The following is a 12,803-nucleotide window of genomic DNA, read 5'->3' as shown; positions in this document are numbered from 1 at the left end:
GCAAGGACGCAAGGCATACGAGATAAATATGCTATCTAATTTGGTATCAACGTTAACCCAGCGAGAAACAGATAGGGTTTCCAACAGCTAAAACAAATCCATCATCCGTTCTGTTTGGCACCTACATGATGATGTCAAGTAAGCACACTACCTATGCAGCCAAAAGCTATAGTTGCACGACGACCTTTTGGGCCGAAACACCCTTCTTCTGAAGATCGAGGGCATCCTGAACAACTGCAAGACCACCAGTCAAGACCTTAGGCTCTGGCTTTGGGAGGAGTTTGCCTGTTTCCAAAGCTGACTCAACAAAGTCGCGCCATACTTTCACCCCGGGGTGGTCAGCAACCAAGCCAGGATTGGTAGCGAATACTGTCCACGGAAGTCAGTGATTGTCGTTGGTAAATTGAGAAATGGTTACCCACCCATTGAAGCCTGCACGTTAGCAGGGAGATCACTCGGTGGCCACAAAACAGTTGCGAGACTTCCACCACCCACTTGTGATAAGATGGCTGCGCATGCTTTGGTTGTGGCTTCCTCGCCGATACAGTCGTAGACACCTGCTACTGTGCGACCGTCCAATTTCTTGAGGATATTGCTGACGACTTCGGAGTCAGTGTGGTCGAAGGTGTCTTGGGCACCTAGTGCCTTGACATATCCAGAGTTACGTGGACTGGCAGTGGACACGACGTCGTATCCTGCAGCAACAGCCAGTTGGATTGCAGTACTGCCCATCGAAGAGCTGCCTCCCCAGATCACGACTGTCCTGGCCTTCTTCTCGCCACCAAGAGTGGGCAGGTCGAGCTTGAGAATCTCGAATAGGCCCACAATGGAGGTGGAGAGACCAAGAGGCAGAACCACTGCGTGCGAAAGGGGTATGCTGTCGGGAACTTTTGCAACGACGACCTCGCGGCAGGTTGTATAATGCTGGAAGCCACCATGCTTTGCTCCGCCGAACGACAAGCCGAGACAATGGCTAAGAAGCATAATTTAGCTACTAGGGAGGGTGAAAATGAAAGCGATCAACCAACCCAATAACTCGGTCGCCCTCTTTCAAGCGAGTTACCCCATCCCCAATCTTGACAATCGTCCCAGCGACGTCACTCCCAAGGACATGTGGGAATTGCACTGGAATATAGTTGAAGTCTTGGAACTATGATAAATTAGCTTCGCATATTATGCTACTCTTGGTGTGGACCTACCTTCCACTCAGATGGGTTGATGGCAACGTATTCGACTTTGATGATCACTTCATCGGAGGCCGGATTATTTTGGTCTGGACCTGGGCCAACACTCAGAGGCTTCACATTTGCTCCAGTCTGCCACGCGGCCTGGTTGACAAATTGAGTGCTCATGTTTATTGGTGAAGACTTGGACTACTGCCTGTGTCGAATGCTAGGTGTGGCAATCAGGTTATTGATGGACGTGTTCTTGAGGTATTGAACATGAAATTGCTGAGTTCGGTCCATGTTGATTTATATATCTGTCGCATCCTGAGTTCGACCATATGCTTACAAAGGCAGCGTTCTCGAATGTTAAGGACGAATTTGTCAGTTGTCGGTTCTCAATCTTTTGCTGTCTATTGCAAGGCTGTTGATCGTGTGAATGAATCCTACAAAGCAGAGAAGATGGCCTTAACCTTATGCAAGCTTGGCACAAAACACTTACATAATTTATGCACTTTGCAATGGCCAAATTGCGAGGCTGAAGGTGCTTAAGCCCAATCGAGGCCACCTCCCGAGCACCTTGATCATCAACCTGTCCCCAGTTAGTATAACCGCGGGTATTGATCACCTCGGTGACAGAGAAGTCTCAAGTAGACAGGTATGATACTTGCATACCCATGTGCTCCGAAGTCTGATATTGATAATTATGTCCTGTGGATTGATACATTCATAGGATGAAAGTTGTAGCCAGAAGTAGATCTTGGCGCAATATCTTACTCTTTCTTTCCCCATAACTGACGATGCATGGCAAGCAGGCGTCTTTCGGCAGAGGGTGTAGATGTACCCATCAAGAAACGTAGCAACTGCACAGGGCCGCAATTTGACACTCCTTTTATTCTGCAATAAAGGTTCCATCTGACTTCCGAGTAGATCGAAGTTCAAATTGGTGTGTGGTTGCCCCTTAACAATGATACGACCCTGCCGACTGAATGCTTTGCTACAGCAGACCTCTCGGGCACTCACCATGAAATGCGTTCGGGGTGCCAGTACCCAATCGACTGATATCACATAACAATGATGATACGGCTGACCGAATGTCTGAAGATGAAATATGCGAACAATGATCTACCGTCATGATGAACTCGAATAGCAACAGCTATCACCTCACATAGAATAAACAGCTTCAAGACTCGCAGAGTCTGGCTGGGTTATTCCGTATTGCTCGCCGGAACAAGACGAGCCAAGTTAAAGTCCAGGGTTCGAGCCTTTGGCTAACTTCCTAACTAAACAGGTCTCCGAGAGGTACCCCATTGTCCCCAAATCTCAACATATCGTATATCGTACCCCGTATCCGTAAGTTGAAACGGTCTCTGCACACGCATCAATGATTGAGAATTTTTGGATTTTGCAGAACCGCCATACGTTCGCCATACATACTCAAGTAATACCGCGATGTGGTCTCCTGGGGAATTAGCGTCACGAAAATAACATGAAGCGTAGGCTTGCACATTCATTCAACGCTTGTTTATGCATCGAGCCTTGCGATTAGATCCATTGTGGTCGGGTTTGAGTTCAGATGTGACTTGGGGGACTTGTCCGACTGCTCAGCAGTTGCCTCGGACTCCGTGACTATTAATTGGATACAGTGGGAGTGAAAGGGGCAATTCAGGGAACTTCCATTAATTAGGCAGCAGGCCTGCTTGTTTAGCGATGATCTTACCAACCACCATTTGTTGCGCCTTGATCCGAATTACTAGTACCTATTTCGTATCTAACTAATGGATACTATCCTCGGGCTGCTTATGTTGCTCTCGAGGCTGCAGCTTCGCTAAATGCAACGTTTTGACCACCATCATCCCACTTTCCTTACGGCGATTGCAGGTGAGTGACAGGGAGTCAAAATCCAACTCCAGCACTCAACAAATTTTATCAAATATTCTCCGTCTCAACACCGAGGATTCATGTTAAGCAACGTGTCTCTGTGATGCTTCAAGTTTGGTTAATAACCATTACTTGCCTCCTCTGCTCTACCTTGGACCTGTCTGATTTATATTCATCCATCTATTTTTCGTTTGGCAGTGCCATACTCAGACCAGATGACCATCACTAAAACCAAGCATAACTTTCGAGTTATCATCAGTGGAGGAGGTGTCTGTGGACTCGCATTGGCAAATATTCTTGAGCGTGGGCAGATTGCGTACACACTATTGGAAAGTAACAGCGAGCCCGCACCACAACTTGGGGCTTCGATTGCTATCAATGCAAACGGGTTTCGAATACTCGACCAGCTGGGCTGCTATGACCTGATTGAATCTCAGACCGCGCCATTCGACTATCTTTGCACCTACTTACCCGACGGGACAAAACAGAGGAGTAACAATGGACCGCTTCTAATCCACAAAAGGTGAGCCATACAAGCCCTTGGATCGATTATGCTACTCACTCATTCCGAGGCTTGGCTACCCATTTACCATGATGGAGAGAAGGTTTCTCCTCCAGACCATGTACGAATATATCCAAGATAAAAGCAAAATACTTCTCAACAAAAGGGTCAGCCGGGTCGACCAAGCGCATGACGGAGTGACGGTGCACTGTACAGATGGCACTAGCTACAGTGGAGATGTTGTTGTTGCCGCAGATGGTATTCGAAGTACAGTTCGGGAGGAAATGTGGCGACACATGAGTCTTGAGCTTGAGCAGCTTGCAAACTCTGAAAGATCAGGTGGGTGATTTACCTCGCTGCAATCATGGATGTGTTGGCTAATTATTGAAGCCATGTCTTCATCATACAGGGCAATGTATGGAATATCAACCCAGACAAAAGGCTTTACGGGTGGTACTTTCAACCAGATATTGGGATATGGACACTCCATGCTATGGAGCAATGAAAAATCCGGACGAGTATTCTGGTTCCTGTTCGAGAAGATGGACAAACGATACAAACACCCCAATATCCCAAGGTTCACGGATGATGATGCTGAGACACTAGCTCGTCGCTACCTTCACATTCGTCTGTCGGAGACACACACATTTGCTGATCTTTGGAAGAACCGCGTCAGCTTTAAGTTGGTTGCACTGGAGGAGGCATTACACAAGAAATGGACGTGGGAAAGATTTGTGTGCGCGGGAGACTCGGCACACAAGGTACATATGCGCCATGAGCGATGATGTTTTGTCTCTGCTAACAACACCAGTGGACGCCCAATATCGGTGCTGGAGGTAATCATGCGATCGAGAGTGCTGCGGCTCTTGCTAATGAACTCTACAACCTTGCGAAGTTTCCTGAATCACCTACACTGGGTGATATCGAATCAGCTTTGACTGGCTATCATCTAAAACGCAATGTAAGAGCTAAGAGAACGTTCAGAGTGTCCAATATGGTCACGAGGTTGGAAGCACTGAGGTCCAAAAAGGGACAGTTCTACGCTTTACACATCCAACCGAGACTTGGTGACTGGCTCGGCAACATTATGAGCATGGACCTTATCGGTGCCGAAATGGTGAAGTTTTTGCCCGTCCCTCAGAAATCCCTAGTGGGAACAATGGGATTCAATCCGGATTTCTCGAACGGATATCCCACAAAGACGAAACCTAGAATACTGCTGGCACTCCCGCTATTGATGATTGCCGCACTCTCGCACATTATCCTTTCAGGTATCCTCTCATCTGACTCACTATCGTCTGACCTCTCACGAGCTGTGAGTAGCGGCAGCGTCCAGTTCGCCGAGAGTAGCTGGGAACTTCCAACAAACAGGGCACCTTTCAATATCCTTGCCTCAGTTTTCGCCCCGTCGTTACTCAACATTGATTCTCTACAATATCTCCAAGCTTTCAATTTCCTTGTCGAGTTAACTCCAATATGGCTCATCTGGATATTCGAGAGCTATAGAAGAGCGAACACAGTCAAGGCCATCCGATTACTGCTTGTCTTTGGTATTGCGTTTCAGTTCTTTGGAATCGGTGCGATTGGCCCAGTCTGGTTTGCCCTGCACTATATCCAAAGTCCGCTCGACAGTTTCGTCGCGCGCGACTGGCGAATGATTAACGTGGCGGTCGCGAAAACAGCCCTTGTCGTTGTTCTCACAGTATTGACGGTCCCGACCTTCATGATGTACCTGCTCCCGGATCACAATTCTCGCTTGACGGTCAACATCGTATGGCAAGCTTTCCCAATCACTACATCTGTCCTCCTTCATGTCATCCGCAAGTTCGTTGTGCAGGATACCACGCAAAAGGATATAACCCAAAATGTTGGTGCGGATCTACGTTCAGTTCGAACTAGCATAATGCTTGCAGCAACACTATCAGCCCTATGCTTCAATTTCATACGGTGGACAGCTGCCGGCAAGTTCTTCAGTATCTTCGTACCACAGTGGTCCCAAGTGGGGGCAGCTTTATCATGGCAGCCATTGAATGTGGACTTGGTCAGCGGCATGAGACTGTTCTTCCAGGTCGATGAGCTTTCTGTCTTTTTGGCAGCCTTTTGTTGGTCCGCTTTGCTGCTACATGACTTGAGAAGGGAAAGCATGACCGGAATCAGCTGGTCGACAGCAATCGTGGTGGGCATAGCTGCAACCTACTTAGTAGGCCCTGGGGCTTTCATCGCTTGTTTCTGGCTCTGGAGGGAGGAAATAATCGCAAGTAAGACTTTAAAGGGCACTATCGTTGCACAAATCAAATGAGGACCAAGACTTGCTAAATATATGGTGTGAGCTCCTGGCCAGCTTTAGACTGCTCTAGTCCGAGACACCGACAGAAGCTGCTTGAAGAGGTAGACCAGGGGCCGGATAAACATTCCCAGCAGTCTTATCTCCATTCGGTTCGGGAGCCTTTTGATAATACTGTGTGAAATCGTGCTTGAGCGAATTGATACCATCCTGAAGTTCTCTGGAAAAATCATCGTCTGACTCCGCTCGTTTCAACAATTGCAAGAATTGATCATTCTCCAGTGCCTTTTCGGGGTCTTGAGAATGTAGTCGCAGTATGTTTTGAGTAGAGATGGGGTTTGTAATTTCGTTATACTTCTGGCGGCGAATCTCGGAGTACTTATCTAGTATTGTATCGTCGGCCTGGCCATCGTAAATACCAACAAGACAGTCAAACAGGCCACCGATATCAACGATCCCACCTGTCAAGCCCATTCCACCGAAAGGGTTACACACTAGGATGGTTAACAGGACTTGTGAACACGGAAAAGGAAAAATTAACGTACAATGTGCAGCATCTGCGGCTAAACAAAACCTCCCGACTCTCATGCTCGGGGCTAGGCGCTGGTGGATCTTATAAGGACTGAAATTGACGATTTTATAGTCTTCTGGTCCAGGGTGACCGGGCAGCATGGTTCTGAATTTCTCTGGTTGACGTTGACGAAGCTCTTCGGTTGTGAGGCCAGCCAGTTCCCCATATGTCACTCGGTATAGCCCGTCCTTGGTGATTTTGGCAGCCATAAACCAGTGTTCAGGGTGTATAATGAAATTCGAGTCCTCCCAGCCGAACTTTTCGAAATCGTAGTATGTCTGTGTGATAATTCAGCGATAGTCTCAATCTGAGATTGCGAAATACTTACGTTCGTTGCAACTATCTGCTCATCCCACGTCTTTCCTGGGAATTCCCAGTCACCGAACAGCGATCGGCGTATCTGACTGTTTGCACCATCACAACCAACGATATATTTTGCGCGGAGAGTTTTCTCGCCAATGGGCGTTTCGACATTGACCCAAGCTGCGTTTTCGTCTTGGCCGAGAGATACGACTTTTTGACCCCAAGACACAGTTGCACACGCATTGCGTGTCAAGTGGTCATACAGAATCCTACCGAGTTGATTTAATGGCAGGCAGACCATTCGATCAGGATCATCTCCTACGACCCTGGTATCCAGACCAGCGAGATAAGTTCCGTCCAGTTTCCGCCAACATATTCTGTTTGGAATAAATCCTGCCGCACGAATGTCCTCCGTGACACCAGCTCGTCTCAATTCCCACATCGCCGGAGAGGCATAATGGGTTGCTCTTGGTTGTTCGTCAAGCTTCTCTGTTTGATCAATGAGATGCACGGGGATTCCTCGACGTGCCAGTAGTAGGCCTAGTAAAAGGCCGGAAGGTCCAGCTCCGACGATGATTACCCATGGTTCTGAGGAGGCCGCCATGTTGATATTGAGACGCTGACTGTCGGGGTTGAGAGACGTAGAATGATATACCACCTACCAATAGATTCCTACCATCAATTATAATGGAAAGAGCAGTAAACTGACATAGCCTTTCAAAGGATCCATATGCGATTTCCCCTCGCCCCCCAAGCATACCGCGGAAGGTAAACTTTAATCATGCTTTGGAAAGCAATGCGTAGGGGTCAAGAAGTCTCATGACGGATGCCAATTGAGTAGGCGTTGTGGGGATGAACATTGGAGCATGAGGATGTGGGGAGGCGAGACTCACGAAGCTCGGCAGTCTTGGGGAATTCTCCATTAGATATACAATCGACCCCACATTGACCGAGAAGAGAAAGAACAAGTATCCTGGCACGTGGACTTGAAACGAAATGGCATATGAGTTTCCGACTACTAGGAGCATCAGATTTCGTTAAGGAGGATTTACCGTGAGTGGGCACACAACATCTATCATACGATGTCAAAACCAGTTGCTATCGTCACTGGCGCCGCTTCAGGCATTGGCCTAGCGGTGACCAAACATCTCCTTGGTCGTGGATATCGAGTCGTCATGGCAGATGTCAATCAAGGAGAAGGTGATCGCATAAGCTCAGAACTTGGCCTGGATACACTCTTCAGGAGGGTCGACATATCCGTATATGACCAACAGGCATCACTGTTCGCATCAGCATTCAAATGGGGAGGTGGAAGACTTGACTTCTTCGCAGCGAATGCGGGCATAGATGATCGACAGAGTCTTTATGAGAAAAATGAAACGATCAAGTTGGATGAGAATGGTCGTCCGACACCTTTGAACCTGAAGACAATGCAGGTGGACCTGGATGCTGTGATTCAAGGTGTTTGGCTTTTCAAATATTATGCTCGTCAGAACGCAAAGAAGGGAGGTAAAGTGGTGATCACTTCTTCGGCAGCAGGAATCTAGTAAGTAACAAACGGAGGCGGCAATCTTGAGCTCTTCTAACAGGATGTTAGTTCCATGGAAACCAATCCATTATACACGACAGCAAAGTATGGTATCGTGGGTCTTACCAGAGCTTCCGGACCTGCTCTAGCCAAGGAAGGAATCACTGTGAATTGTATTTGTCCTGCATTCATCATGACAAATCTCTGCCCTTCCCACATCAAAGATATATTTCCGAAAGAGCATATTACTCCCATGAGCACTGTTCTGAAGGCGTTCGATACCTTTATCGATAACGACGACATGACGGGTCAGAGCGTGGAACTCAGTCTAGGCGAGCTATACTTCCGGAAGCAACCAGAATGGGCAAATGAAAGTCAGAGGTGGCTGGGGGAGGACAGTGACGGTTTTTGGGCAGAAGCATATAAGACACCAGCTCCAATGAGGAATGGAGTATGATGGGGAGGTGGCTTTCCCAAAACTCCTAGAGGTGGGTAAACTCCCAGAGGCATGGAAGAAGCAGGTTCGAGTGGCTTTGTTACCGTTGGTCAACAATGGGGGTAGACTTTGCAATTCCAGGGCCGGGAGATCCTTCCCCTGGGCCAGGCTTGTTGGAAGTGGGGGCAGTGTTTAGGCACCAATTACCTACCTGGCGCGAAACACAAGCTGATTCTTGGTAAAACAGCTAAATTCTTGCAGATGTTTGCAGGCAAAATTGGGCAAACTCGTCCTTTTCATGAACTCGAAGACCGGACTTTCCTCTATGCTATGTACGACATTCTTCAGGATTTGTCTCAAAATGTGTTACCACCAGAATAGGATTCTCGTAGCTGAGATATACAAAGTAAATAAAGGCAGCTTCAAAAGGGAATTGGTTTTGTACACAAACATTATCAAGATCGTTCGTTGGACTCATTCTGCAATTACTGGCTTCTTTTGATGCACGCCACTTGGTCCCTTTTTGTTCATGCCGCGTAAACATATATTTCTTTGCCTGTTTGAGAGAAATGAAGAACTTTGAAGAATTTTACATTCAGCAGCCATGTTCAATTCGAGTTCACCAAACCTATCCATTCTCCAGGCACAAGTTGGGTGAAGAAAATTATGCAATTGAAAACTAGAAGATTGACATCCCTGTCGAGAGACCCGCTATGAACACTCTCATCCCGTTAAAGAATTTATGCCTTGCTGTAAGACTCAGAGCACTTGCCGGAGCAAGTACCCTTGTATGAGATTTGAGCAACACCGGTTCCTGTAGGGGCGCCGAGTCCGCTGATTTGCCAGCAGTGATGGTAATCACCGTTGGATGCATCATCAACCCAGAGAGTAGCCTCGCACTTGTCGTTGGCGTCGCAAAGAGCCAAGCATTCACCGAGAGTGGGCACGATACCGCCAGAAACCTTCTCCCAGAAGACGGACTTGGCATCTGGGGAAGCCTTGACGCCGCAGTTGACGGTGTACTCACAGCCGCAAGATCCACCAGCGAGGACCTTCTTTCCGTTGTCAGATGGGCAGGTGGCAGCAGGCTTGGGGGCAGCAGTAGTGGTGGAAGCCTTGGTAGTGGCAGCACCGGTGGAGCTAGATCCCCAGCTTCCCTTGGTGGTGGTCACAAGGGTGGTGCTGGAAGAGACCCAGTCACTCCACGTAGGATCAACCCAAGCAGTGGTGGTGGTGGTGCTAACGGAAACCTTCTTGGTGGTGGTAGTGGTTGAAGCAACCCAGTCGCTCCATGTAGGGTCAACCCAGGTGCTGGTGGTTGTAGCAGGGGCAACTGGCTTGGTGGTTGAGGAAGTCCAGTCGGCCCATGCGCCAGCGGGATCTGGAACCCAGAAACCAACTCCAGTGTAGGTGACAGTGACTGCTTTGCAGGTAGCAGCAGCGGGGTCAACCTCATCCCAATCTCCCCAGACGGCGCTGCTGGTGGTAGCAGGAGACACTGGCTTAGTGGTTGTGGTGGTCACAACAGCAACTGGCTTAGTGGATGTGCTGGTCCAGTCGCCCCAAACATAGCTGGTGCTGGTGGCAGGGTCAACCTTCTTGGTGGTGGTGGTTGAGGAAGTCCAGTCCAGCCATGGGTCGTAGGTGGAGGAGGTGCTGGCAACAACCTTCTTGGTGGTGGTGGTGGTGGACGAGGTCCAGTCCAGCCATGGGTCGTAGGTGGTGCTGGTGGCAGGATCGACCTTCTTGGTAGTGGTGGTGGTGGTAGTGGTGGAAGAAGTCCAGTCGAGCCAAGGAGCATCAGTAGAGGCCATGGCGGAGGAGGCCATGAGAGTGGTGGCCAACAAGGCCGAGGTAGATTTGACCATCATGATTGATAAAAGAATGTATTGGTTGGTTCTGAAAGAATGACTGGAGCTCTCTCGGAGACTCTTGATGAACCAGGTTGCAAATGAAAGTAACGAACGTAGGGACACGAAGGTCGAGTGCTTGATTGTAGTTGGAACAGTGGTCGAGGAAAGAAGAAGGGAAGGAAAATGATGTGATCTGAGCGGAAGGATATAGTCTTGTAGCGGGCGCATGGAATCGCCTAGCAGTATAGCAGGAAATCGAAAAGCTCACCTGATTGGGGCCAACCGAGCGACAATCTTGTCGGCCCGTGTCTAAGGAGGTTTCCCTCCGTCATAGTTAGTGCTGGGTCAATTTCCTAAGCATCGAGCGAGGTTGCGCGAAAGTGCAAGGTATTGAATAGGGTGGGATTAGTGGATGTTGAGCAGGATAGTAAGGCTTTGGATCGCGCGGGAGACTAAACTAAAGTGGGTTAAGTGGATGCTGGCTGGGGCTTCCTGATTGGGTGGGGCCCGACATCGTGAAATTGCGACTCGAGATTGACCGTGTGGCTCAGAGGAAGTGGGAAATCAGGCGTTTTTACTCTAGTCCAATGAAATGAGGTGCGCGAGGTGATGGAGAATCGATTTTGACATGTATGAGCTGGTCGAGTTGACTCGGGTATGAACACCTTCAAGCTGTCGTTCATCCAAGCTGCCCAACGTGTTCGAAGCTCGAGTGTCTGTCTGTGCTACGTGGCTTGGTGTTATCGATGGACGTGTATCGGGCATGTCACACCCTAAAAAGAACTCCCTGATAGCTGAATGACACGATAGAGCTCGCCTTCTACGGATACGTAGTACTTGTTCCAGGCGACAATACCGATGCACAGACACCATTAGCCTTTGGACCTGGTCTGTGGCCGCTCGGATAACTGCATGGTAACGTTTCTCGCTTGTCCCTCGTATTGAACACAGCAAGAGATCGGTGTTTGAGAGTGCAAATTGTTGGCGAACGACAGAGGCAAAACAGTTACATTCGTGCAGGCTCGAGGAATTAGCCCTCTAATTTTAGCTAGATCTGCACATTTTGCGGAGGATACGATAAAGGGGTGGTGGGTCGAATTGTGATTATCTTTTGCTCCTAAAGCTCAAGCGTTGAGCGTTGCCGAGCTACTGGCCCACCCCCCTCCTCCTACCCCTGACGCCTTCCCATATCAAGTCCAGTCCAGCCCCAAGTCGACCAAGTTTCATCTTTTGCCAAGATCATTTAAATGAGTCCTCTTTCCTTTCCCAGGGCCATCCGAACAATAGGGACATTGCACGCGCTCCCTTTGCGCTTCGGTCATTGCTGTTGGAGGACTCCGTCTTTCTGTCCTACACGTGGGCCAGGCCCACGACCTCTCTCCGCAGTTACTCCGACATTGCGAGACTTCGCCTACTCAGGGGAGTCTGGGCTAAAGAGATTTCATGATCTTATCGTTCTTTATGCCACTTCGTACGCCAATCCATGATGGAAAGCTTGGTTCTGACAGTGTTCGTCTAACATCAAACCTCCTCGCTATGCATGATTTGCATGTCTGCTGTCATGCTATGTCTTCTAAATATTCGTCAAGACGTCGCGTCGATGTTGTCACCGAGATCCCACATAGTGGTATACTCCGCTCAGACCTATCAAGAACCCTGGAAAAGTAATGGATCATCCAAAGAAGAGCTGGGAAAACAAAAAGAAATGTGTCCCAGCTCGTTTTCGTTGCAGTAATAGCTATGGGCCATACGGTTAGGATCGACAGTATCAAAAACAACATGGATGTTTTCATATTGCCTTTTGTCTAACCACAGTGTTCCAAAGAATCTAACTGCGCCAGGTGAGTATTCTCAAAGGAATGCACATCGTGTTCACAGATAACTTTGGCAAAGTATGTTTGCGACAACACTTCCAATTCCGTGAAAACATCATTTTCCTTCTTGGACTGCGCACAGCCAGACAATGGCTACGGTGTGACCGACATTCCTACCTCGATTTTCAACTTCCTCCACATCTTTCGCGCATCTGAAATTCAAATTCCGACTGCAATGTCCTGAATTGACGAGCCATCTCCACCTACTCCCAATTCTATGTGATTCCACTCTCAAGCCCAACCGGAAATTCATGTTTCCCCCTACAAGACGGCAGCACATATCGACGCGCACGGAGGGGGATGGAAGTATATTACTGGATTTGGGAATGTTGGTGGATATATCGATAGTCTACTCTGGACCTTAGGTAGAAGCTTCATCACCAGTCCCCGAATTCCTTCAACGATTTC

General features: G+C 48.6%; 6 protein-coding genes across 6 annotated transcripts; 3 read left to right on the top strand and 3 right to left on the bottom strand.

The window, feature by feature from the left end:
- Positions 1–166: 166 nt before the first annotated feature.
- On the bottom strand, positions 167–1,352 carry LTR84_004940 (uncharacterized protein; the record flags this gene model as incomplete). The annotated part of the gene is made up of 4 exons (XM_064848513.1): positions 167–369; positions 423–973; positions 1,029–1,150; positions 1,200–1,352. 4 exons carry the CDS (start codon positions 1,350–1,352, stop codon positions 167–169), a joined length of 1,029 nt encoding a protein of 342 aa, XP_064711137.1.
- Positions 1,353–3,259: 1,907 nt separating this feature from the next.
- On the top strand, positions 3,260–5,845 carry LTR84_004939 (uncharacterized protein; the record flags this gene model as incomplete). Its single annotated transcript, XM_064848512.1, has 4 exons — positions 3,260–3,567; positions 3,617–3,885; positions 3,937–4,307; positions 4,358–5,845. The coding sequence occupies 4 exons, from the start codon at positions 3,260–3,262 to the stop codon at positions 5,843–5,845; spliced, it is 2,436 nt and encodes an 811-aa protein (XP_064711136.1).
- Positions 5,846–5,899: 54 nt separating this feature from the next.
- Positions 5,900–7,308, bottom strand: LTR84_004938 (uncharacterized protein; the record flags this gene model as incomplete). The annotated part of the gene is made up of 3 exons (XM_064848511.1): positions 5,900–6,324; positions 6,376–6,679; positions 6,730–7,308. 3 exons carry the CDS (start codon positions 7,306–7,308, stop codon positions 5,900–5,902), a joined length of 1,308 nt encoding a protein of 435 aa, XP_064711135.1.
- Positions 7,309–7,786: 478 nt separating this feature from the next.
- On the top strand, positions 7,787–8,251 carry LTR84_004937 (uncharacterized protein; the record flags this gene model as incomplete). The annotated part of the gene is made up of 1 exon (XM_064848510.1): positions 7,787–8,251. One exon carries the CDS (start codon positions 7,787–7,789, stop codon positions 8,249–8,251), a length of 465 nt encoding a protein of 154 aa, XP_064711134.1.
- Positions 8,252–8,305: 54 nt separating this feature from the next.
- LTR84_004936 (uncharacterized protein) lies at positions 8,306–8,689 on the top strand (the record flags this gene model as incomplete). The annotated part of the gene is made up of 1 exon (XM_064848509.1): positions 8,306–8,689. The coding sequence occupies one exon, from the start codon at positions 8,306–8,308 to the stop codon at positions 8,687–8,689; it is 384 nt and encodes a 127-aa protein (XP_064711133.1).
- A 719-nt stretch (positions 8,690–9,408) lies between these two features.
- Positions 9,409–10,539, bottom strand: LTR84_004935 (uncharacterized protein; the record flags this gene model as incomplete). The annotated part of the gene is made up of 1 exon (XM_064848508.1): positions 9,409–10,539. One exon carries the CDS (start codon positions 10,537–10,539, stop codon positions 9,409–9,411), a length of 1,131 nt encoding a protein of 376 aa, XP_064711132.1.
- Between the last annotated feature and the right edge of the window lie 2,264 nt (positions 10,540–12,803).

Source organism: Exophiala bonariae, assembly GCF_035927105.1.
Source record: "Exophiala bonariae strain CCFEE 5792 chromosome Unknown scaffold_2, whole genome shotgun sequence".
Classification (NCBI taxonomy): Eukaryota; Fungi; Ascomycota; class Eurotiomycetes; order Chaetothyriales; family Herpotrichiellaceae; genus Exophiala; species Exophiala bonariae.
Note: the sequence above shows the minus strand (reverse complement) of the source record. Positions and strands in the feature narration are given on the sequence as shown.